General features: G+C 37.0%; 1 protein-coding gene across 5 annotated transcripts in view; it reads right to left on the minus strand.

Annotated features, from left to right (window-relative positions):
- Positions 1-22,912, minus strand: part of BTBD8 (BTB domain containing 8) — a 116,069-nt gene that overhangs the window by 13,822 nt on the left and 79,335 nt on the right. For 3 of the 5 annotated variants that reach the window (XM_008264889.5, XM_089300354.1, XM_051857505.3), the window contains exons 10-18: positions 20,165-20,347; positions 19,282-19,419; positions 18,210-18,339; positions 15,745-15,806; positions 8,943-9,666; positions 8,264-8,351; positions 7,732-7,871; positions 2,667-4,985; positions 526-1,387 (exon numbers count right to left, since the gene is read on the minus strand). In XM_008264889.5, the coding sequence (XP_008263111.3) occupies positions 918-1,387; positions 2,667-4,985; positions 7,732-7,871; positions 8,264-8,351; positions 8,943-9,666; positions 15,745-15,806; positions 18,210-18,339; positions 19,282-19,419; positions 20,165-20,347 (4,254 nt within the window). In that variant the 3' untranslated portion in view covers positions 526-917. Of the gene's footprint in view, positions 1-525; positions 1,388-2,666; positions 4,986-7,731; positions 7,872-8,263; positions 8,352-8,942; positions 9,667-15,744; positions 15,807-18,209; positions 18,340-19,281; positions 19,420-20,164; positions 20,348-22,912 lie in introns of those variants that run through there. The other 2 variants (XM_008264890.5, XM_070078046.2) reach the window with 1 other exon arrangement.

Consider the following 22,912-nt stretch of genomic DNA (forward strand, 5'->3'; position numbering starts at 1 on the left):
GATGAATAACCTTTGCTTTTCCCTCTCTCGGCCTGTAACTCTAACTCTCAAATAAAAAAAATAAATCTTACAATAAAAAGGAACTAAAGTTTAGAGACAAGCAAAAAAAAGCACAGAGACAATTCAGTTCAATTCAATTCAATTCCATGAATGTCTCACATACCCGTTTTCAAGTTATTATTCAGTGCCAGCATACTGCAGGTGCAATTCCAAAATATTCCTTACATGGAATAGAAAAAATGGAGAGTACTGAACTCTGAGTCTCTGTAGATAAGGCAGGGAGACAGTTTCCCCACTGTTTTTCAATATGGGGCAGATGCCTCTTTCTGGATAAATTTCAAAAAGAAAGACACAGGAATTTCTCTTGTTTTATTAGCAGTGTGGTTGAAATTTGGGAAGAACTTGCTTCACAATTTCGTGGGCCTGCACTGTTGGGAAAGCTAAATGTTTTTTCCAACATTCAGCTATCAGCCTGAACCATTCCAATCTGAGTCCGAATGTTATTCACAGAGTAACTCTATAAACTGACACAAACACAGCAGTATTTTTATTGTTAAATTACTATGTCACTATATGCCAAGCAAAAAGTAAAGGGCTGATGTACTGTGCATTCACATTTTCAATTCTTGATTGGTAAACAAGTGAACAAAGGATCAGTTAGGAATGGAAAACTGAAGCAAGTAAGTCTTCTAATTTCCCCCAATAATTACAGAAAACATGCTGGACATGTTAGAAAACACCTTTTTCTACATGTGGTATCATATTAATAAATAAACTATGTTTTACCTCAACAATTTGGAGATTTTCACAATATTAAGAATCTTTATCTGGCTAATGCAATTATCATTTGGATAGAATATAGGCATCAAAAAATAAAGGGGTGCCATAGTTTAAAATTTTCTAAAATGTTAACACTCTTAATGTTGAGTTTCCAGTTCCAGAATTGTCCATTCCCCTTGAGGTGAACAATCTTCAGAGGAAAAACTGGCCATGCTGATACTTGCTGAGGAATTATCAAGCGGAGATGTTAGTTCGCTCCATCTGCTCAAAGTGCCAACATGTGCTGTACCCTGAGGTTTTGAGCTGTCTCGTGCTAAAAGTAGTGTCTGATTGATTAGATACTGTGCTAAGTTTAAGTCTTCTGGGACAGAATCTGTAATATTTAAGTTTGAATCCTGTTCAGAGAGCAGTTGTTTTAGTAGTGTCCAATCTTGTTCTGCAAAGTGTTGATCATCTTCAAAATCTGTATCTGTAACGTGTGTTTCTGCTTCCCTTTTCTGTTCAAATGCTTCTATTACATCCATCTCATATATTGGAGAGAGGGTTTTTGCAGGCCGATGGTCAGACATGCAGGTTTGTGCCAGTGTGTCACAATCATCTATGTCTCCTGAAATAATTCATAATACTACACAATGTAAAAACTGCACATGTTGGTACTCCTCAGAGTTTTGTAGAACAATATTAACATAATACAACAGAGAAAGTCCAAAAAACACAAAATGGGGAAAATAACGCAAATAAATTGACAAGATTTTTGAGGCATTTCTTTTTCTAAGTTAAAAAATTCAAAGTATTGTTCAGCAGCAAAATCAACACAAGCAACTAATAATAATTCTCCATATCTTAAGTTGAAAACTTGTGATACAGAAAACAACATAAATTATTGAAACAGAAACATAGAATGTGCACATATATCTAATACACTACAATAGGAACGTAAAGAGGAAAAAAGACATAGTTATTTGATGGTGACTTTTAAGGTAAGTCAATTCCAAAAGGGGAAATAAATACATTTTATCTAAAGGCTTATTTGTATATTGCACATGCAAAGGAGGATACAAGCAAGGACAAACAAACATAAAAGTACAACTTTGAAAGATCTCCCTATTCTTATAATTTTGCTGAATAGGGACTAATGATCAGTACTTTTCTTAGGTATGATACACAATAGCTACTCAGTCAGCCACTATTGCATATTCTCAATTTGGGTCATTAATTTGAATTATTAATAAGGAACATAAAAACATAAAAAAAACAGACAGGAAATCATCTAAGCATGTGAAATAAGCCTGGGCTTTTTTCATATATTATCACTACTTCTAAATATAATCTCTTTTAGGAAATTCATCTTTTTAATTAAAAATTTCAGAATAGAATTATAGTGCTCCTGAAAGTCTTAATCTCTGTAAAACGTATATAAATTGTAATAATCAATCTAGTTGTTAAAATAGTTCAGTGCTTTTAGTTACATATTACTATAGTTATTGCACAGCCCTCTTAGATACTAGCAAGTCCATAAATCATATCTAATATATAATAAAATTTCTTAGTCAAGAATTCTTATGTTAAATTAGTTATAAATAACTATAAATAATAGCAAACTAACTTTTTCTCTTTATTCCTTCATGTAAAGTCTCTTAATAGGTTAGCTCTAACAAACAACCCAATTTTTTACTAGCTATCAATTCTTGATCACGATTTTTAAGTGAACAATAAAGATGAATCATTAGCTAATTTTCCTTTATTGAGATATTTACGTTTTCATTTAAAATTTGAATCTGTTGCTTAATTTTAGCTAACTGAAAGATAACATTCAGGGCTACATACAACTTTAAAATTCTATAAATTCATGTTCTGCATTTGGCATTTCTATTTCTGTACATTACCTGCAGATAAAGCAACATTAGCTTTTACGGCAGCTGCGGAATGGCTCTCTTTGATTTGACCTTCCTGAGGCAGAACTTGACTCCGAAAAGAGTCGAGAGATTTTGCAGAGCTGTTCTTTGGTATGTCAGAACTGGCTTCTCTTTGATGAAGCTCCAAATGGCATGGTCTTTCTTGAGATTTCATGTCAGCATCTAAGAGTCTGCTGCGTTGCTGCAAGCTGTTATCCACACCGCTTCTACTGTTTGTTTTTTTATCTTCTGGAAGAAGCAGTCTGTCTCCTTTGGACAGGCCATCTATTGTGTTCTTTTTTTCTGTGGTGGAAATAATTTGTTTATCTTTTCTTGAAGAATCAATGCTACTTAGACGTACAAGAGTGTTTTCATTTTTATATATACCCTTGCCTTTATCTTGCTGTTTACATTCTAAAATACTAGCTTCTCTCCCTTGTTCTGAGAATCGAGAATAGCAGGTCCTTCCATGACGTTCATGAGAAATGCCATCAAAAACATCCGAAGGTGAAAGAGCATCTGCGGGAGGCTGAAAGGGAGTGTGGCCTTCCCCTTCATCAGACCCCAGTTCTTCACATTCATCTACGGAAAGTAAAACTGACCTTTTAAACTTTTTAGTTGTAGAAAATTCACGACTTTCATTTTCAGTTGCATCTTCAAAAGCTAAATTAATTATTCCTTGAAACTGCTGTGCAGCTGCATTACAGACAGAGAGATTTTCTGCCATATTTTCAGCTTCAGACCGTTCATCTTCCGTTTCATCAGCTGAAGAAGAAACTTGATCTATTTCCTGAGCAAACTGCACACTGCCTCGTGGAATATTTTCTTTCTCCCTAGGGTGGATTACTGTAGATCGTGGCCAGATTTCTGGTCTCTTCCTAGGAATCTCATCATCACTTGTTGAGTTAACTTGGAAAAGATCATTACTACTTTGCTTTTTCATTTTTACTTCAATTCTTAAATTACTATCATATATTTTTAATTCTTCAGGAGTACTGGTATCACTGCTACTTCTTCCAAGAAAATCATGGCACAGCATAGTGCCACACTTAGAAATGCCTCTGTCGTTCGACCCATCGTCATCCTGAGACCCCCCAGCATCATAGTCTTCAGATCTGGGCTTTATGTCGTCGGAGGATGTCGTAGCACTGCCAGTGTCTGACTCGGGACTCTCTCGCGGATGTAGAACACTGGTACTCAAATTCCAGTGGCCCATGAATGGGGCTTCTGGAGTTCCATGGCTCTCTGGAGTTTCTGCTGTTTCCATATTTTTAGGAGAATTTTTTCCTGATAGTTTCCCTGAAAAACTTTTGGAAGAAATATCTGAGTCTGCTGTTGCATGTTTGTCTTCACTTACAGCAAAGTCATCAGAGAACTGACTAGGAATTCTTGGTTCTCCTACATGACCTGTACATTTTCTGTCATCCTGAACAGAATTTAAGGTACCGTTTGTCCTTTCAGGAACACAAGATAAAACATCTTTCACACACATAATGCTTGACTTGTGGTTTGTACCTACGTGATTGTCCTTCTCTGATAGTAAATGAATTTGCTCTGTATTTGTTGAGTCTAGACCACAAATTGGACTCGAGTTCAGGGAGTTTTTATCTGGATTTGAAATCATGGGTTTTAGGGCAGTGGTGCTACAAAATTTTGCATCTACATTATTACTTCCAGCAGAATTTTGAGTTGCACTGTAACGATCTGTTTCTTTGTGACTGGGAAATTTCGTTTCACTTCCATCTGAACAAATCTGGTTCGATTCCAGTTCATGCTCCATGGATTCCTCCAGCTTTGAAATGTTTTGGCATTCTAACATCAACTTGTCTTGTTCTTGATTGTTCAGTAGTTTTTGTGGGTCCAGTTTGTGTGACGACTGGCAAGCTTCTGCAACACTGACTTCAGGCGCAAGGTTAACGACAGGCCTGTGAGACTTCTGTTCAGAAAGACTGTCCCCGTTATTATTATCTTGTACATCACGAAGCATACTTTTTTGGACAAGAGATGTTTCGCTTTTTAATGGTCTTTGAGAAGATGACTGCGTTTTCAGCATTACCTGTGCAGGAAGAGTCTTTTGTTTTGAATCTTTATTATTCAACGTTTCACCCTTCCTTGGCTGATTGAGGTTTTTAGGCATTGCTGCTATTTTTGCATTAACCTTAGACATAGGTGCCTGTCCTTGCTTGGCAATTTTTCTCTTGGGTGTTTGTTTATCTGTAGTTGTATTGTGTTCCAACTTTGTCACATTTTCATCAGATTGCCTTGAAGAAACTGAAGATTTTACTGAATTTGGTGACTCTCCTTGGGATCCTAAGAAAAGTTTAGAAATATAACTTTGAATTTTTCAGTGAAGTTCTGTATTTGTTTTTTAATTACTTTAGAAAAAATAAAGTCAACAAAACAATGAAAGGATAACATATCTGTGATTAAAAAAAAGAACAGATTAGAAGCTAGTCATAGGATAAAATTAACTATTTTTTAATTAAAAATACGGGACTATTCCAAATCTTAGTAAAAAATGATTAAAACAGGATCTTTTTCAAGTAAAGAAACTTGATCCATATGTCAAAGTTGGATTTGTACAGGGGTGGGAAAGTCTGATTTTCTCACATCAAAGAAGGGTCTTCCTTTTGAAGCTTTTTGGGAAAAAAATAGATATGCTCTATATAGCTAAAAAGAGAATCAAGCTAAATATAAAACAGAATTATTGAAGTTGTTGCAGTTTGTTTCTTCAAACATAAATTAACCCAATTTACTTCTCATAATCAGGTAATTATTATTGCAGTTCATTAGGTTTAATAATTTAGATCAGCAGTGGAAACTAGAACTGATGACTGAAGGGAAAGAGGGATTAATTTTGGGAATCCATTTGATTACACTGGTTAAAGTCTTATAGATAGTTTTGAGCATTCAAATCTATCAAAGAGAATTATCAACTACTTCTAAATATTTGCTTTTTATCTGTTGCTAGAATATGAATAATTGTTCAGTGCTTTTTTATTGTTGGTATTAATCTAAATAAAATTATTTTTATGATTTTATAAGCTGCTCTCACATATATAAATGCTTAATACATAATGCAATTTTAAATGAGTCATTATATTAGCAAGTTATTTAATCTCATCAATACTTTTTTCTAAGAACATTGGAAACCAATGGGGGGATTGAGGGAAAGTATGGTTATCTTCTTAGAATTGTATCTATAGGGGTTGGTACTGTGGCATAGTGGACTGGGCATCTGCCTGTGGCACTGGCATCCCATATGGGCACAGGTTTATGTCCTGGCCGCTCCTCTTCCAATCCAGCTCTCTGCTATGACCTAGGAAAGCAGTGAAAGATGGCCTAAGTGCTTGGACCTCTGTATCTAAGTGGGAGACCCAGAAGGAACTCCTGGCTCTTGGCTTCGGTTCAGCTCAGATCCTGCCATTGAGGCCATTTGGGGAGTGAACCAGAGGATGGAAGACCTTTCTCTTTCTCTCCCTCTGTCTGTAACTCTTATCTCTCAAATAAATAAATATTTTTTTAAAAAAAGAATTGCATCTATGAAATATGTTCTCTTTATATTAATAATTTTTTTAAAATGTGCATAGCACAGATTTTGGGGAGAAAATTCTTCCTCTATATATTATACCAGTCTAGATTGGACCTTTTTTTTTTTTTTTAAGATTTATTTATTGGCTGGTTCTATGGCTCACTTAGCTAATCCTCAGCCTGTGGCGCCAGCACCCCATGTTCTAGTCCTGGTTGGGACGCCGGATTTGTCCCGGTTGCTCCTCTTCCAGTCCAGCTCTCTGCTGTGGCCCCGGAAGGCAGTGGAGGATGGCACTTGGGAGACCAGGAGGAAGCACCTGGCTCCTGGCTTCGGATCTGTGCAGCGTGCTGGCTGTAGCAACTATTTGGGGGGTGAACCAACGGAAAAAGGAAGACCTTCCTCTCTGTCTCTCTCACTGTCTAACTCTGCCTGTCAAAAAAAAAAAAAAAGATTCATTTATTTATTTGAAAGAGTTACAGAGAGAGAGAGGAAAGGCAGAGAGAGAGAGAGAGAGAGAGAAAGGTCTTCCATCCACTGGTTCACTCTCCAATTGGCTGCAATGGCCAGAGCTATGCCAATACCAAGCCAGGAGCCAGGAGCTTCCTCCAGGTGTTCCCATGCGGGTATAGGGACCTATGGACTGTCATCTTCTGCTGCTTTCCCAGGCCATAGCAGAGAGCTGGATTGGAAGTGGAGCAGCCGGGACTCGAAATGGCAGCCATATGGGATGCCGGCACTGAAAGCAGCGGCTTTACCTGCTATGCTAGAGTGCCGGCCCCAAGGACCATTATTTTTTCAAAGAATTCTTTATTTTGGTTTTACAGATGGAATCCTATAGTTATCAATGATATTTTCAAGAAATATGAAAATATATGCTTATGAAAGGACCAGAAAAAAACAGATAAATTAGTAATTCCTTTAATTATCTCTCATAAAAGATAATAAGGGCCGGTGCCGTGGCTCAATAGGCTAATCCTCCACCCAGCGGCGCCGGCACTCCAGGTTCTAGTCCCAGTTGGAGCGCCGGATTCTGTCCCGGTTGCCCCTCTTCCAGGCCAGCTCTCTGCTGTGGCCCGGGAGTGCAGTGGAGGATGGCCCAAGTGATTGGTCCCTGCACCCGCATGGGAGACCAGGAGAAGCACCTGGCTCCTGGCTTCGGATCAGCGCGGTGCGCCGGCCACAGCGCACCGGCTGCAGCGGCCATTGGAGGGTGAACCAACAGCAAAAGGAAGACCTTTCTCTCTGTCTCTCTCTCTCTCACTGTCCACTCTGCCTGTAAAAAAAAAAAAAAAAAAAAAAAAAAAAAAAAAAGATAATAAAAAACCAAACTCACATCTCAAACACTTCCCTGAAAAGTAAATGTGTAAATTTTTTTCTCTAGAGTGTGAATCAAATTGTGAAATGAGTGCAATCATGTTATACAATGATTTTGTTTATTTCCTATGGCAGATCCAAGTCAGGGTCCTGGTTATCTAATTTTAACAAAAATACTACTTTTGGAATCCAGGACTATTTCAGCTTTACCTTGAGTTTTAGCAAGATTACTTGGGGTACTCTTGGTCCTCTGCTGAGCTGTAGCACATCCACTCCCATTCCCTCTTTTCTTCAAAACTGCTTGTGGTACTGGATCACTACATCCTTTGCCACTGACCTTCTTTAGTATGCTAAGAAAAATGGTTAGCATTCAGTATCACACTGAGATTCCAAAAAATTAACTTTTAAAACATCCATACATGAAATATATTTTTCTCAAGAAATAAAAAATATAGTTTTTCTAATAACAGAATCATCTGTTCACAAGTGTTTAAGTTTATAAAACTATTGCTGAAGTACAATAAAGTAATAAGTATAATCATGCATCATGAACAATATTCTAATATTTTACATTGATCATTCTACATATACTTATTTCAATGAGAAAATAATTTAAAATATCATTATATAAAAACATTAATTTTTTAACAAAGAAATTTTTAAAATATTCAACTAGAAGTTGGTATACAATTAACTTTCAGAGAAAGCTAATCTACAGATAATATACTGAATGGAGACCTACCTATTATTTATATTATTGTCTGGTTCATGAGTGTTTTTTTTATTAGACGTTCCATTGGTAACTCTTGAAACAGGTCGAGATTTTATGGCTATAAATTAAGAACAAGTGAGTCATGAGATGGAATATATTTAATATGTAACAACTGTGTAAATTTACTGGCTACACACTATAAGTAAAATTAAATGTTAAAGTAGGAATTGTTTTCCCTCAGTTTGCATGAATACAACAGATAAATAATTTTTGGCATGTGAAACTAAATAAAAGCTCTAATACAAGATCATATTTTTCTAGGAACTTTAACTGTCAGAATCTGTTAAAAATTAGACTGCTGGGGGTGCTGCTATGGCACAGAGGTTTAAGCTGCAGCCTGTGATGCCAGAATCCTGTATCAGAGAACTGGTTTAAGACCTAGCTGTTTCCTTTCTGATCCAGCTCCCTGCTAATATGCCTGGGAAGACAGTGGAAGATGGCCCAAGTGTTTGGGCCCCTGCCACTCATGTGGAAGACCTGGATGGAGTTCTGGGTTTTTTGCTTTGGCCTTACCCAGCCAGGGGCTGCTGCAGCCATCTGGGGAGTGATTCAGTAGATGGAAGATCTCTCTCTTTCTCTCCCCTCTCTCTATCACTCTGCCTTTCAAATAAATAAATCTTATTTTAAAAATTAGATTGCCAAGACCTACCCACAGTGGAAGTTTTGACACTCTCTACACTGTTTTTCACCATCTGTCCTGAAGAATTGCAAAACGAAGGCTTATGACCAGAAGACTTCTCTGCACCCATTGATCCATTTTCTTCTGGTTCATTGAGACATTCAGTGGAAATCAGTAACTCCATACTTGAATTTGTAGATCTGTTGGACTGTCCTGCAATGCTGGGACATGGAGAATTTTTCCCGGTCATTTTCTTCAAAGGCTTTGCTCTGACCTGTACATTTGAGTTTCCAGTAAGTGTCTTGGGTCTGGCACCTGTAATCTGCCCTGTTTGATTTCCATTTTCCATTGATTTCCCTTTTCCATTTACTGAGTTTTTCTGTCCAGCTGCTGCTGCTGGTGCCGGTCTTTCCACAACTTGTCTAGATGACATGGTTTCCAACTTTGCATTGTCATTGTTTTCTGTTTTGGGCTTTACTATAGTTTTAGGCTTTCCAGAAACACTTTTTTCCCCAGTTTTTAATTCTTTTGTAATCTTAGATGCTATTTTCATATCATCCTTTTCCTTTAAACCATCATGCTTAAGAGTTTTATTTGTACTATTTCTGTGAGTGCTTGAGGAATGTCCAGAAGCTCCTAATCCATCCGACTTCATCTTTTGATTAGCAGAGACAGAACTCCAGCAGTCTTTCTTGCTATTTCTCCTGCAAGACTTTTTGTTTATAACACCTGCATCAGAAACTTGTCTCCTTTGCTATAAAGAAGAAAAAAAAATACTTAGTAACTTAACTGAAGTCTTTGGCATTTAATACTTACTATTTCAAAAAGCCACTTTTTAAAAGAGAGAAAAAAAAGCGAAGTTCCTTTGGTGATTTAGGGTCACTCAAAACTTGAATTGTCTTTTTATCATTTGATCAAAACTTTCTGTCTCTGGTTATATTATCTCAATTAAATCTGAAATACAGTATAAAATGTTTATTTAAAAGGCATGCTGTTTTAACTTCTGAAGTACAGATTAATATCTAAAATTTCAGGATATCTTCAGTGAATGATATCCCAGGTTATGTCTAATAAACCATGTTCATACCTCACCTCACTTAACCCTCATAATATTTCTATGAAATAGTTCCTGTGGCTATTTCTATTTCTTAGACAAGAAATTGGAGATGAAAGCACGTATGTGACTTATCTAAGGTCACATCTGGTAAAGGGTGCAGTTAGGACTAGAGCTCATGATTTACTGCCTCAAACAGGTAGTCATATAAATGGTCTAAGCTGAGGTACCTTACAGATTTTACAAAAACTATCTCTTCATCAGACTTTACCATCAAAAATTTAATCCTCCATGCTAAGACTAGTTTATTTCTTAGAGTTTATGTAACAGTTTCTTTCTTTTTTAGAGCTTCTAAGCAAAATACCATTTTATTATCTGAAAAGCTTCATTTTTAAAAGAACATTATTAGCCAGCTAGAGGAAGTGGAGAAAACAAGAGGTCCTAAGATTAACTGAAATAGGTAAAAAGTAGAAAACAAAGGGCCACTGAAGACAAATCCACCTACTTCATCATTTTGCTTAAAACCAACCATTGGTATGCAAGGGAACAATAAATCTTAAAAGCTGGTAGGAATTTTAGAATAAAATTTTAAGATTATATTGTCATTTTTCATATAAATATGTAAGTGCTTCTTTTTTCTCCTTTGGAAAGTTGTATGACAGCCTATGTTGTCTTCACCTTTTGTTTCTAAACCCCTTGGCACCTTGCCCATCCCATACCAGGCACCCCATAATGTTGAAAATGTTAAAACTGAGCATATATTGCTATATAGTTCCAGGTCTAATTATTTCTAAGTATGAAAAGCTCTTAATTACATTAATTGTGTAACATAAAATATAATGTGCTACTTATGTATATATGTGCATGCAAGCATACACACACACACAGAGATGTGAAATAAATAAATAAATAACTTGGCTGAATTTATGTAAAAGCAAGGTGTGGTGATAAAGGAATCACCATATACTTGTCCTGGCTTTGCCTTTACCTGACCTATTTAAGAAGAGATACTCACATCTCTGGGCATAGAATCCTCATGTCTACAGTACAGAGACTTGTCCTAGTCATAGGAATGTTCTAAGATTCTGTCCAATACTTCTAAAGCTCAGAGACGCTCATTTTAAAATTTTTATTCTTTCTTCCTTTCTTGACCAAATCTTAGCTAAACAAAAACCAAAACAAACAAAAACCCCCTAAAACCACATTTCTTTACTTTAATACCTAAAACCAGGCCTTTTAGAACACTTTTCACATTAAAACTGATTCTACTTAATTTATGCTGTCTTTGAATCTATACATTTTGAAGTATTATGCTATGGGTGAAATTTATGTGGTAAATGGGGTAACTACACTCCATTAAAATTTCTCATTAACATGATACAGTATTATGAGGACTTAACATGTTGGTATATCTAAGCACTGTCAGACTTATATCTGCAAAGCTTACATACATTTATTATACAGCAATGGCCAACTGGGAGTGGTCACCACATGCTACTTACAGAAAAGTAGACAAGTGGCTAATCTGCTAAGGTAGGGGTAGGGAACTTTTTTCTGCCAAGGGCATCTGCATATTTGTAACATCATTTGTAGGCTATACAAAAATATCAATTTAAAAATGAACCTGCTACAGATTAGCTGAATTTCAAGTCCCATCTGCAGTGCCTTGGCAAAGCCAGACCAAATGAGTTCGCAGCCATCCATGGCCCATGGGCCAGATGTTCCCTATCCTTGCCTGAAAGCATGCCTCTTGATAGCTTTTTGTGTTCTAGTACTATTTCCTCTTTCCTTTTTTGTTAAATTTTTATCGTAGGGGGCTGGCACTGTGGTGCAGTAGGCTAAGCCTCCACCTCTAGTGCCAGCATCCCATATGGTCACTGGTTCATGTCTTGACTGCTTTTCCTCTTCTGATCCAGCTCTCTATTAATGGCCTAGGAAAACAGCAGAAAACGGTCCAAGTGCTTGGGCCCCTGCATCCATGTGTGAGACCCAGAAGAAGCTCCTGGGTTCAGATTGGCCCAGCTCTGGCCCTTGCAGCCATTTGGGGAGTGAACCAGCAGATGGAAGACCTCTCTCTCTGCCTCTTCCTCTCTTTGTCTATAACTCTACCTCTCAAATAAATAAATCTTTAAAAATTTTTTTTAATCATAGAAGAATTTAAATATAATCAGAAGAAGACAGAACAGTATCATGACTGCCCCTGTAACTAACACTTGGCTTTAACAATGATTAATTCATGGCCAATTCATAAATACCTATCCCCATTTTATTATGAAGCAAATCCCAGATACTACATATTTTATCCATAAGTGTTTTAGTTTTGCACTCTTAACCTTTTTTAGGTTGGCATTATCTGATTAACTTTTCTCTCCTTTTTCCACCTTGTAAAGATTTCATCTCTCTTTGGAAAACACATTTATTCATCCCACATTTATTGGGCATCGAGTATACATCAAATAACTGCATGTAAATTGCTTCACCTAATTTTCACAATAATCTTGCTGGGTTTTATTACTCCATTTCATATATAAGCAAAGTAAGACAGGAATGTCACAAGTAATAAATATGAAGTCAAAATTGGAACTCATCCAGCTTCATATCCAGCACCTATTTTAGGACAACACTGCCTTTGGAGGGAAACTTACTGCCCTGTTTCCTTCTTGTTGTTACCAGAAAAACCCCTTAGACGCTGTTAAAATCAGGAAGATATAAATCAATGAGACTCTGTTCTGTTTGTCTGTAAGGCAAGGGAGGAGGAAAAGTCTTGTTGACAACAGGGGAAAGGAAAGCCAAGTAGGCTGCTTCCTGGGGGCATTAAAAAAAATCACAGAGGTAACAGGGAACCAGCAGCTAGAAAAGTGTCCTAGACCATTTCCTAGAGTGGTTTCTGCAGAACTGTGTGATTTGCTTAGAAGGAGTTGAAGGGAAGCCTTGTGGTGTTCCATAGTAATCTGACGGGGGAAATTCCTGGTAAAATGGAATTCAAAGTGTTCTTCCCTATAGTGTTTCTCAGCACTGCCTTTTTTTTTTTTTTTTTTTTTTTTTTAGATTTATTTATTTGAAAGGCAAAACATCAAAAACAGAGACTGGAAGAGAGAGATATCTTCCATCTGCTGGTTCACCTCCCCAGATGGCCACAACAGCCAGGGCTGGGGCAGGCCAAAGTCAGGAGCAACAAGTCCATCTGAGTCTGGCAACTCCATCTGGATGGCAGGGACCCAAGCAGTTGGGCCACAGTCCGCTGCCTTCCCAGGTGCATTAGCAAGGACTGGATAGGAAGCAGAGTAGCCTGGATTCAAACCAGCACCTGGATTCGGGATGCTGCTGATGCAAGTGGGGCTTACCTACTGAATCACAACACTAGCTCCTCTATTAAGTTATAATGTGCATCCTCAGTGTAGCCCTTTGTTTTTTAGTTTATAAACATTTATTTAATTTTTAATTTTTTAATACAGAACATACGTGGAACAAAGGAGTAATAGATTATGATAAGTAAGAAAGACAAAAGGGAAAGATGTCCTTCCTTCCTTTTCTTTCCCTTCCTTCCTCCCTCTCTCCTTCTCTCTCCCTTCCTCTCTCTCTCTTTCTGACTTATTTATTTATTTATTTATTTGAAAGAGATCTTCCATCTGCTGGTTCACTCCCCCAAATGGCCACAATGAACAGGGCTGGGCCAGGCTGAAGCCAGGAGCTTCATCCAGGTCTCCCACATGGGTACAGGGGTCCAAGCTATCTTCCCCTCCTTTCCTAGGCACATTAGCAGGGAGTTGGATCAGAAGTGGAGCAGCTGGGACTCAAACTGGCACTCATATAGGATGCAGGCACCGCAGATGGTGGCTTAATTGCTAAACCAGAATGTCAGCCCCATAAGGATACCTCAAGAGACATGCCTGTCATGTCTGAGTGCCTGGGTTTTGTTCCAAGCTCCAGAATCCAGCTTCCTGCTAATGCAGACCCAGGGAGCCAGTGGTGATAGCTCACGTGGTTGGGTTCTTAAACTCATGTGAGAAATCTGGATTGTGTTCTCAGCTCTTGGTTTTGAGACTGGCAATTGCTGTCATTTGGGGAATGAACTAGCAGATGGTGAGGTGGGGTGTGTGGAGCTCTGTCTGCATCTCTCTCTTTCTACCTATCAAATTAAAAAAATTTAAAGAGGAGCTGTGATGTGTAGCAATTTTCCCAACTTAGTTGGTGCTAGTTCTTAGGTGGGGCTGGCAGCTATAGGCGTTTTGGGAGTGATCCAGCAGATGATGGGGTGGGAGATGGAGAGCGCTCACTTGCTCGCTCTCTCTCTGCCTCACAAATTAGAAAAAAAAAAAAATTCTAAGAGGGAGCTCGATATGTAGCAGTTCTCAAACTTGGTGCTAGATGTTCTTAGATGGGGCATGTGATGGTGTTAGGATATTGTGAAACACACAATCCTAGGAGGTATCTATAGCAAGAAGCTCCAGCATCCCAGTTTCTCACCCAAAACGTTCAGAGCTTGACTCCCTACCCCTAGCTATGCAAGCTCTTGGTTATGGCTTGGAGCTCTATTAATTGCTAGCCACTGACTGATGAGGATGAAAAGAGGATTCTCTATTTTGTTCTGCGCAGGCAATATGTTCTTTGCATTCCAAACTAAAACTCTCAATATACGACTCCATAACACTGTAATACAGTAGTTGGTGTAATTTGGTACTTAAATATATGATTGAAGAAGTGAACATCTTGTATTTTAGGATATAATGAACAAATACCTTTGTGTATGTATGTGAAGTAAAAAAAAAAAAAAGCAAAACCAAAGAGCTATCATTTTAATCATTTCTGAGTACATAGTGTAGTAATGTTAACTAATGTTAACTAGTAATGTTGTATAGCTGACCTCTAAAACTTTTTCATCTTGCAAAACTGAGTCCATACCCATAAACAACTCCTCTTCTCATCCCCTCACCCTCAACTTCCTCCCCTGCACTCCCTGGCAACCCCCATTCTTTCTATTTCTGAGAGTCTGACAACTTTAGATACCTCATATAAGTAAAAAAGTAAATTTCAAAGTAAAATAATTGTATTTTTGCTATTAATTAGTTTTTTCACACTGAAAATATACTTTGTGAATTAAAATCTTAGAGAAAACTGGAACTCAAACTTTCTTTTTTAAGAAGTAGGTTAATTAGAAAGATATTGAATTAGGTCTAAAATTCCGGACAATTTCTGTCCTACTGGAATAGCTCTAATATATTAGTTGCCAAAAAGGTTTTCAAGGAAATGAAAAAGGGAAACAATTCCTATGCCAGCTGTGTATCAGAAATTTACTAAATACTCACTTGATCTTAAAAAGGCTCAAAGTTATTTCCATTAAGAAATAGTTTTGGGGCCAGTGCTGTGGCGTAGCAGGTAAAGCTGCCACCTGAAGTGCCAGTATCCCATATGGGCACCGGTTCGAGTTCCAGCTGCTCCACTTCCAATCCAACTCTCTGCTATGGCCTGGGAAAGCAGTAGAAGATGGCCCAAGTCCTTGGGCTCCTGCACCCATGTGGGAGACCCAGAGGAAGCTCCTGGCTCTTGGTTTTGGATCAGCCATTTGGGGAGTGAAACCTTGGATGGAAGACCTCTCTCTGTCTCTTCCTCTACCTCTGCCTCTCTGTAACTATGCCTTTCAAATAAATAAATAAATCTTTAAAAAAAAGTTTTAATAATGAATTAATAGATTTTAAAGAATTATTCAGAAATATAAAAGAGTAAAATTCAAGTTATTTGGTATTTTTCCATTTAATCTATAGAATTTAGAGAGCTTACCTGAGAGCTACTGAATATAGGCTTTTTGCCAAGTCTTCGATCATCACCTTTGTCAAATGCAGCTGTAGAAAGAAATAGCAGTTTGTTTTTACAGGAAGCATTATTATTAACATAGAAATAGAAGGCAACAGCATACTAGCAGAAAACGGTTATATTTTGATGGAAATTAAAAAAAACTGAAACCAATGTAGCACACAAAAATACTCCCAATTCTATTTTATATCTTTTTATTAAAAACCTAATTTTCAATATTATTTTCCGGGCCATGAGATTTTTTAAAATTAATTTTAAAAAATTAATTTTAAAATTAAAAAAATAATTTTGTAAAATTAATAAATAGGAAATGCACAATCTCACAGAGAAGATTGCTGCATTTACAAAAAAGCCAAAATTTTCTCAAGTTGTAAAATTTTGAGTAACTGGGTTTAAGTTTTCCATTTTCAAAAAAAAATATGGAGTATGGCAAATGTGATATTTTATAAATTATTAGATGGAAGAAAATATTTATCCTAAGATATAAAAGTACACTTTTGAAATTAAAATATAAAAGTACACTGTTGAAATATTTTTTGGTTTTGAAGTATATCAGGAGGAAGGAGGAAAGATATGAAAATAAGGTTCTGTTGAAAATAAAACAAGAAACCTCAAACTCATCATTCTTTTTAGAATGAAATAAAAATTCATTTCATAAGTTAATTTTATATGAGAATTATTGAGGAGCTCATATTTTAATCTTAAGAATTAGAATGATGGGAAATATATAAGAATAATGGAATAAGGACTAAAATTATAGTTTAACTAATGTATTGCTTTCTTTTGAAGGTTACAGGGCTTTAAGATATATTTTGAAGAAATATACAGAAACTATAAAGATTATTCAATGTTTGTCAAGTCAGCTAGTAGAAAACAGATTACATTATCTGTAAGTCTACCATGCGCCTCCCACAGCCTCTATTCTATCAGATATGTGCTATAAGACAAAGCAAGAACCTGGAAATGGCATTATAGGAACTAACTGCGAGTAAGCAAGTGACTGCACACTACTACATGGGAAGACACTCATAAGAGATTTTCTCCAAAATGTCAGTAACTCAGCCAGAACATAAGAAATGTTATAACAGAGACAACCCAGATCCATTCCTTTATTTGGGTTCCCAAATGCAGTAATTATAGGACTCATTACAATTCAACATATTTAAGATTTAAAAAAAAATTATCACACTAATGAAATGTAACATAATGAAAATTTTTTTGATAATTAGTTGGATTATCAGTGACATTTTATTTACATATGTGAACATATGTATATTATATTTTTAATTAGCACTTTGAAAAATTAAAGAATGCTGTTTGAAGAGCTCAACTATGAGATCCTCTGAAACAGAGAAAAAACAAAGTTTGCTTTCACAGAAGAGTTGAAGGACATCTACTCATGGAGTACTGATCATGTTTCTTCACATTTATATAGATTTTGTAGCAAAAATAAACTACCGTTCTGAAAATCAGCATAGAAATAGTCACAAAGAAAAAGACACCCATTTCTAAAGACCTTCTTTTCATGAATTTTCTTGTTTAGAAAATGGAATTCCTTTGAAAAGTGCTCTTCAGATCACATTTAGCTATACCATCATATTATGCTTAAAACACGAGACAGTGCAGTCACATTTTGACTATTTCACTAAAGAACTGAACATATCTATGCATTATCAAGAATATACCTCATCATATTTGGCTCCCGTGTTCTATAGCACAAAATGTTTGCTTCATAAAATGTAATCTCTCAAAATATTTTTGAAAGTATACTTGCTGAATATGCCAGTATTTTTTCTAAGTACCTGCTTTAACCCCAAAATAGGCATGAAGCCATTTTTAATTCCACACCCTCAAAATTTTATTTTAATATTTTTGAAACAAACAGGCATTCAGGGCAATACACATCTTTTGTTTATGCTAATGTTCCAAGTGGTACCTATTAAATATGTCCGAGAGCACGGTGCGGCTCCTGAGGGACGCTCCGCAGCCGCACACAACACATCACTGGATCAATCAATTGTAAAATAAGCCTTCTAATCTAGGCAACACCACAAGAAAGCATATCTTATGGAAAAGCACTATGGCAAATATATTTTAAGTGGGAAGAGAAAGTATGTTTGGTAGATTACATTTTCATATCCTCCGAATTTCTTCAAAAGAATGCTTTTAAGCAAATTTGTCTGGAATATTGTTGCTAACATACAGTGGGATTAAAAATTAACATATAAAAAGGAAGTGAGTTTCATTTTCTAAGAACTGAAAAAAAGCATGATTGTTAAAACTGCTTAAACATACTACCACAGTTTGACTTACCACTCTATTATCAAGCTGAAGCATACAAATGTTAATCTTACCACTTACTAGAATGCCCTCAAAATAATCTGCTGTCACAAAGATCATAAAAATCAAAAAAACCCTCAAGGTTAACATACCTGCTTGGATTTTCTCTTGATCATCTGTGCTCATCAGCTTCCAGCCCTCTGTGTGACGAACAGCATAGAAAGACTGAACCTGGAAGATCCACAGCTTATCACGCAGAGCTTGGATCTTGCACGTAAAACCCTGTGTTCAAGCAACAAATCAGCAGCTGGTGAGAGCCACATTGTCATAGCAACCAGTCATTATTCCTTTCCGAATCTACTTACTCCTAAGCTAGATCAATGATGTCATCACCTAGATTTTTAAGATCGTTGGTACATGTAATTTACAAAGGCTTACTCAGTAACAACAGAATTTTATGATGAACATGAAGCTAAATCTTATCCTTGCAAATAAACATTATTTTAAAATACCAATGGTCTTTACATGGATACCTTCCACAGTGTTTTCAAATCAGCTATGACATTACAAGGTCAAATACTCTAAACAACAGTAATAAATATGCTGAAATGTTATTATCATTAATGTTGAATACAAATGATAATAATTTGTAATTAGCTTATTAATTACCATTGGTTAACTGCACCTAAAAGATTTATATTGTAATTTTTCTTTTTTCCAATGTCATTTTAAAAATATGATTTTAGAAAAAAGAATTAAAATAAATTACGAAAATAAAAGACACTGACAATTGAAAACTCTAAAATATACATTTTTATATTCAGAAAGTTAAATGTGGTGACTAGGAAGAAATATTAGAGGTATGCTATGCCAAATAATATTGCTAAGTATCAAACTATGCTTAAAATTAACCAAACTACCAAATTCTTTAAAAAACTTCTTTTAATTTTTAGTGTCTAACAGATTCAATATAATTTGTAGATACAATTCTAAGAATATAATGATACTTCCTTCCTTTCTTCCCTCCAAACCTCCCCCTGCTCTGTCAAATTCTAAACTTTTATAACAAATACAATTGGAGGTAAATGGAATTCGAAAAATCTTGTATTGTAAAATATTCCAAACATACACATAATCAAGCCCCAGCTTCATAGATGCAGACATATGAAACATTTTAAGGTTAAGATATTACATTATTTTAATGACTGTTATTACATTCAGTACCATTTCTTTTGTACTATCCGAACTCAGTAATGTGTCCAGGGCCATGAGGAGAGAGCAGCTGTTTTCAGTGGTAATGTTTTCTTCAATTGCTTTTAAAATTTTGTCCAACAGATCATATGTACTGCTCATTGCTTGTGACTATAAAACACAGAAACTGGTATTTAATGGGAAACCATGTAAAATAAATAAATGTGAAAGTCTGTTCTAACAGTAGAATAAGCTGTATGAAGTCAACTGGAAATCATATCTGCTCTTTTCCTTTGTTAAAAAAATCTGCACATATACACATATATGAGGGAACTTCAGAAAGTTTAAGGAAAATGGAAATAAAACATAAGTGTATTTTTATGCAAAAATGTTTAAATCTATGAATAGTTTTTTCATAATGTACTTTCCAAAAACTTTTTGAAGATTCCTTCTTTACATGTATTTATACACATTAAGAGTTAACATGCCCTAAAAACAGAACCTAAAAATAAGCATTACTATCTCTTTTTTTCAATGATTATTTTAGAGGAAGTAGCTCCCCAGTAAGATTGGAAATTTAGCATGGACTATAATGGTATTGCTGACCAAAACAACAGCATTATGACTTTGGTTTCTAGAATGTGACTATGCTGATTGAAGGCTACAGTTGGCCAGAGTTACACTGTGCCTTGCCAGAACACTCAAACCTGTCCCTCCTTGCCTTCATTCCCTTGTGAGCCAAAAATCCTGTCCATCAGTGCTCTAAATCCTATGCAAACATGCCATCTGCTAAGGAATTTACTTAAATCATACAAATTTAATCAAAGGCAGCCTGCATTTTAAAAAATTCTTATGTAATTAAAATCAGAACACAAAGATGGGGCTAAATATAGGATATAATTTTGAGACATAGTACCTGTAAGAGAAGAGCAAAATTTTCACTTTGAATAATCTTGGAGAAGTTTTTCACAATAAACTCAATACATTCCTCTTGGAGCTGAGATGCCATAGTCAATGCTGCTTCTGTCCACTTCACTCTGGGCAAACTGATGACAAGCCTGTCACTTTCCATCAGAAGAAAAGCAGCATTCTTATCATTCTTAGAATTTAAAAAATATTGGAAAAAAGTTAGATAGTATTATTCCTCAGAAAATAACTTTCTAATAAAACATGGTTCTTTTGTGATATTACCTGCAAAAAACAATATGGCAGGTAGCTAATGTATTTGTAATTTATTTTATTTACAATATTCATTCATTCATTCATTCATAATTATCCAAAAGACCCAACTTTGAGCTGAGATAGACCCACCTTTAAAAGGCAGCTAAGGGCTGGCGCCTCAGCTCACTAGGCTAATCCTCCGCCTAGCGGCGCCGGCACACCAAGTTCTAGTCTCAGTTGGGGCGCCGGATTCTGTCCCGGTTGCCCCTCTTCCAGGCCAGCTCTCTGCTGTGGCCAAGGAGTGCAGCGGAGGATGGCCCAGGTGCTTGGGCCCTGCACCCCATGGGAGACCAGGAAAAGCACCTGGCTCCTGCCATCGGATCAGCGCGGTGCGCCGGCCGCGGCGGCCATTGGAGGGTGAACCAACGGCAAAAGGAAGACCTTTCCCTCTGTCTCTCTCTCTCACTGTCCACTCTGCCTGTCAAAAAAAAAAAAAAAAAAAAAAAAAGCAGCTAAAACAAACCTGAGAGCAATTTATAACTACCAAGAAAAACTTTACTACTCTGAGATTATCAATACTTATTGGTTGACTGATGCTGTGGCATAGTGGGTGAAGCTGCCACCTGCAGTGCTGGCATCCCATATGGGCGCCGGTTCCAGTCCCGGCTGCTCCACTTCTGATTCAGTCTCTGCTATGGCCTGGGAAAGCAGTAGAAGATGGCCCAAGTCTTTGGGCCCCTCCACCTGCATGGGAGACTCGGAGGAAGCTCCTGGCTCCTGGCTTTGGATCAGCACAGCTCCGGACGTTGGGGCCAATTGGGGAGTGAACCAGCAGATGGAATACCTCTCTTTCTGCCTCTCCTTCTCTTCCAAATAAATAAATAAATAAATCTTTAAAAAATACTTATTGGCTATAAAATACATGTTATTGGGGTGGGTGTTTGGCCTACTGGGTAAGCCACTGGTTAGGACATCCATGCCCCACACTGGAGTGTCTGGGTTCAATTTCTGGCTCTGGATCCTGATTCTAGCTTCTTGTTTATGCAGATTGTGGGAGGCAGCAGTGATGGCTTACATAGTTTAGTCCTGCAACCTATGTGGGACACTTGGATTCGGTTCCTGGCCCCTGGCTTGGACACCACCCCCCCAGCCCTGCTGTAGCTGTTGTGGTTATTTGGGGAGTGAAACAGCAGGTGAGAATTTTCTCTCTCTCAAATAAATTTTTTATAAACAAAAAAATACAGGGCCGGCATTGTGGTGTAGTGGGTAAAGCTGCTGCCTGCAATGCTGGTGTCCCTTATGGGCTCTGGTTCAAGTCTTGGCTACTCTACTTCAGATACTGGGAAAGCACCAGAAGACTGCTCTAGTCCTTGGGCCTCTGTTCCCACATGGGATAAGCTCCTGGCTCCTGGCTTCAGTCTGACCCAGCCCTGGCCACTGAGATCATTTGGGGAGTGAATCAGTGGATAAAAGATTTCTCTGCTTTTTCCTTTTCTCACTCTGTAACTCTGCCTTTCAAATAAATAAAATAATACTTATAAAAATGGAAAAATGTGTGGTCCTTGTGGAAAATTTAGAAAGGCTAAAAATTACTTATAATCCCCAATGATTTTCCTCCTCTTCTCTAAGTAGGTAAGACTCTACTTTTTAGAAGAGTATTTTATAAAATTAATTATTCATTTTTATGGCACAGGAAAAAATGTTTACAAATATTGATCTCTTTGAAAAATGGGATGACAATTCACAAATACTGTGTGCTCCAAGGTAAAGGAAAATTGTCAATTCATATTTGATTTCTAGTTCTTAAAACAATGCTTAGTAAGTAACTGGTTACTGAATAAAGAATTACCCAATAGGCTGCAGTGGACTGAAAAGCATGGCTACAAAGTTTCGCAGCCCCATCCATTAAGGTAGCATCTATTTCCTCTTCAGGCCTTGAGTCTGGACTGGCTTTTTCACTTGCTTTAGCCAACAGTGGTGAAATGCAAGATGCAGAGCCTGCCTCAAGAGGCCCTGCAGCTTCTCTCTCCTCTTGGGATGCTGGGACCACTCTAGCCATAAAGAAGCCCGATAAGAAAAGGCCAAGTGGAGGTTCAGCCTCCAACTGGCAGCTAGGTGAATTCAGTCATGGAAGTTAGTTCAGGCACAAGAACCACAGTCAACCCAAGAATTGTGAGAAACAATTACAGTTTTCAGTCACTTAGCTCTGGGGTGATTTGTTTCATAGCAATACATAATGGATCAATCTGGAAATGACAGACTGAAAAACTAAACATGGACAGCACTGTGTGGACTTCACTCACTGTATCATTCAGCTCTCAATAAAGGCACTCTATTTTCCCTACACCTACATTAAAATGTTTATACATGCTATCAGAGAACCTAGTCTTTTTCTTTCAAGCACTTAATTCACTTGTAATTTTGCAAACAAGAACACAACCATTTTAATAATACCTCGCCCTCTCACTAAACTATAAGTTCAATAAGTGTGAGTCCACGCCTG

Source organism: Oryctolagus cuniculus, chromosome 7 (assembly GCF_051225735.1).
Source record: "Oryctolagus cuniculus isolate XC-2025 breed Fujian yellow rabbit chromosome 7, ASM5122573v1, whole genome shotgun sequence".
In the NCBI taxonomy this organism is placed as follows: domain Eukaryota; kingdom Metazoa; phylum Chordata; class Mammalia; order Lagomorpha; family Leporidae; genus Oryctolagus; species Oryctolagus cuniculus.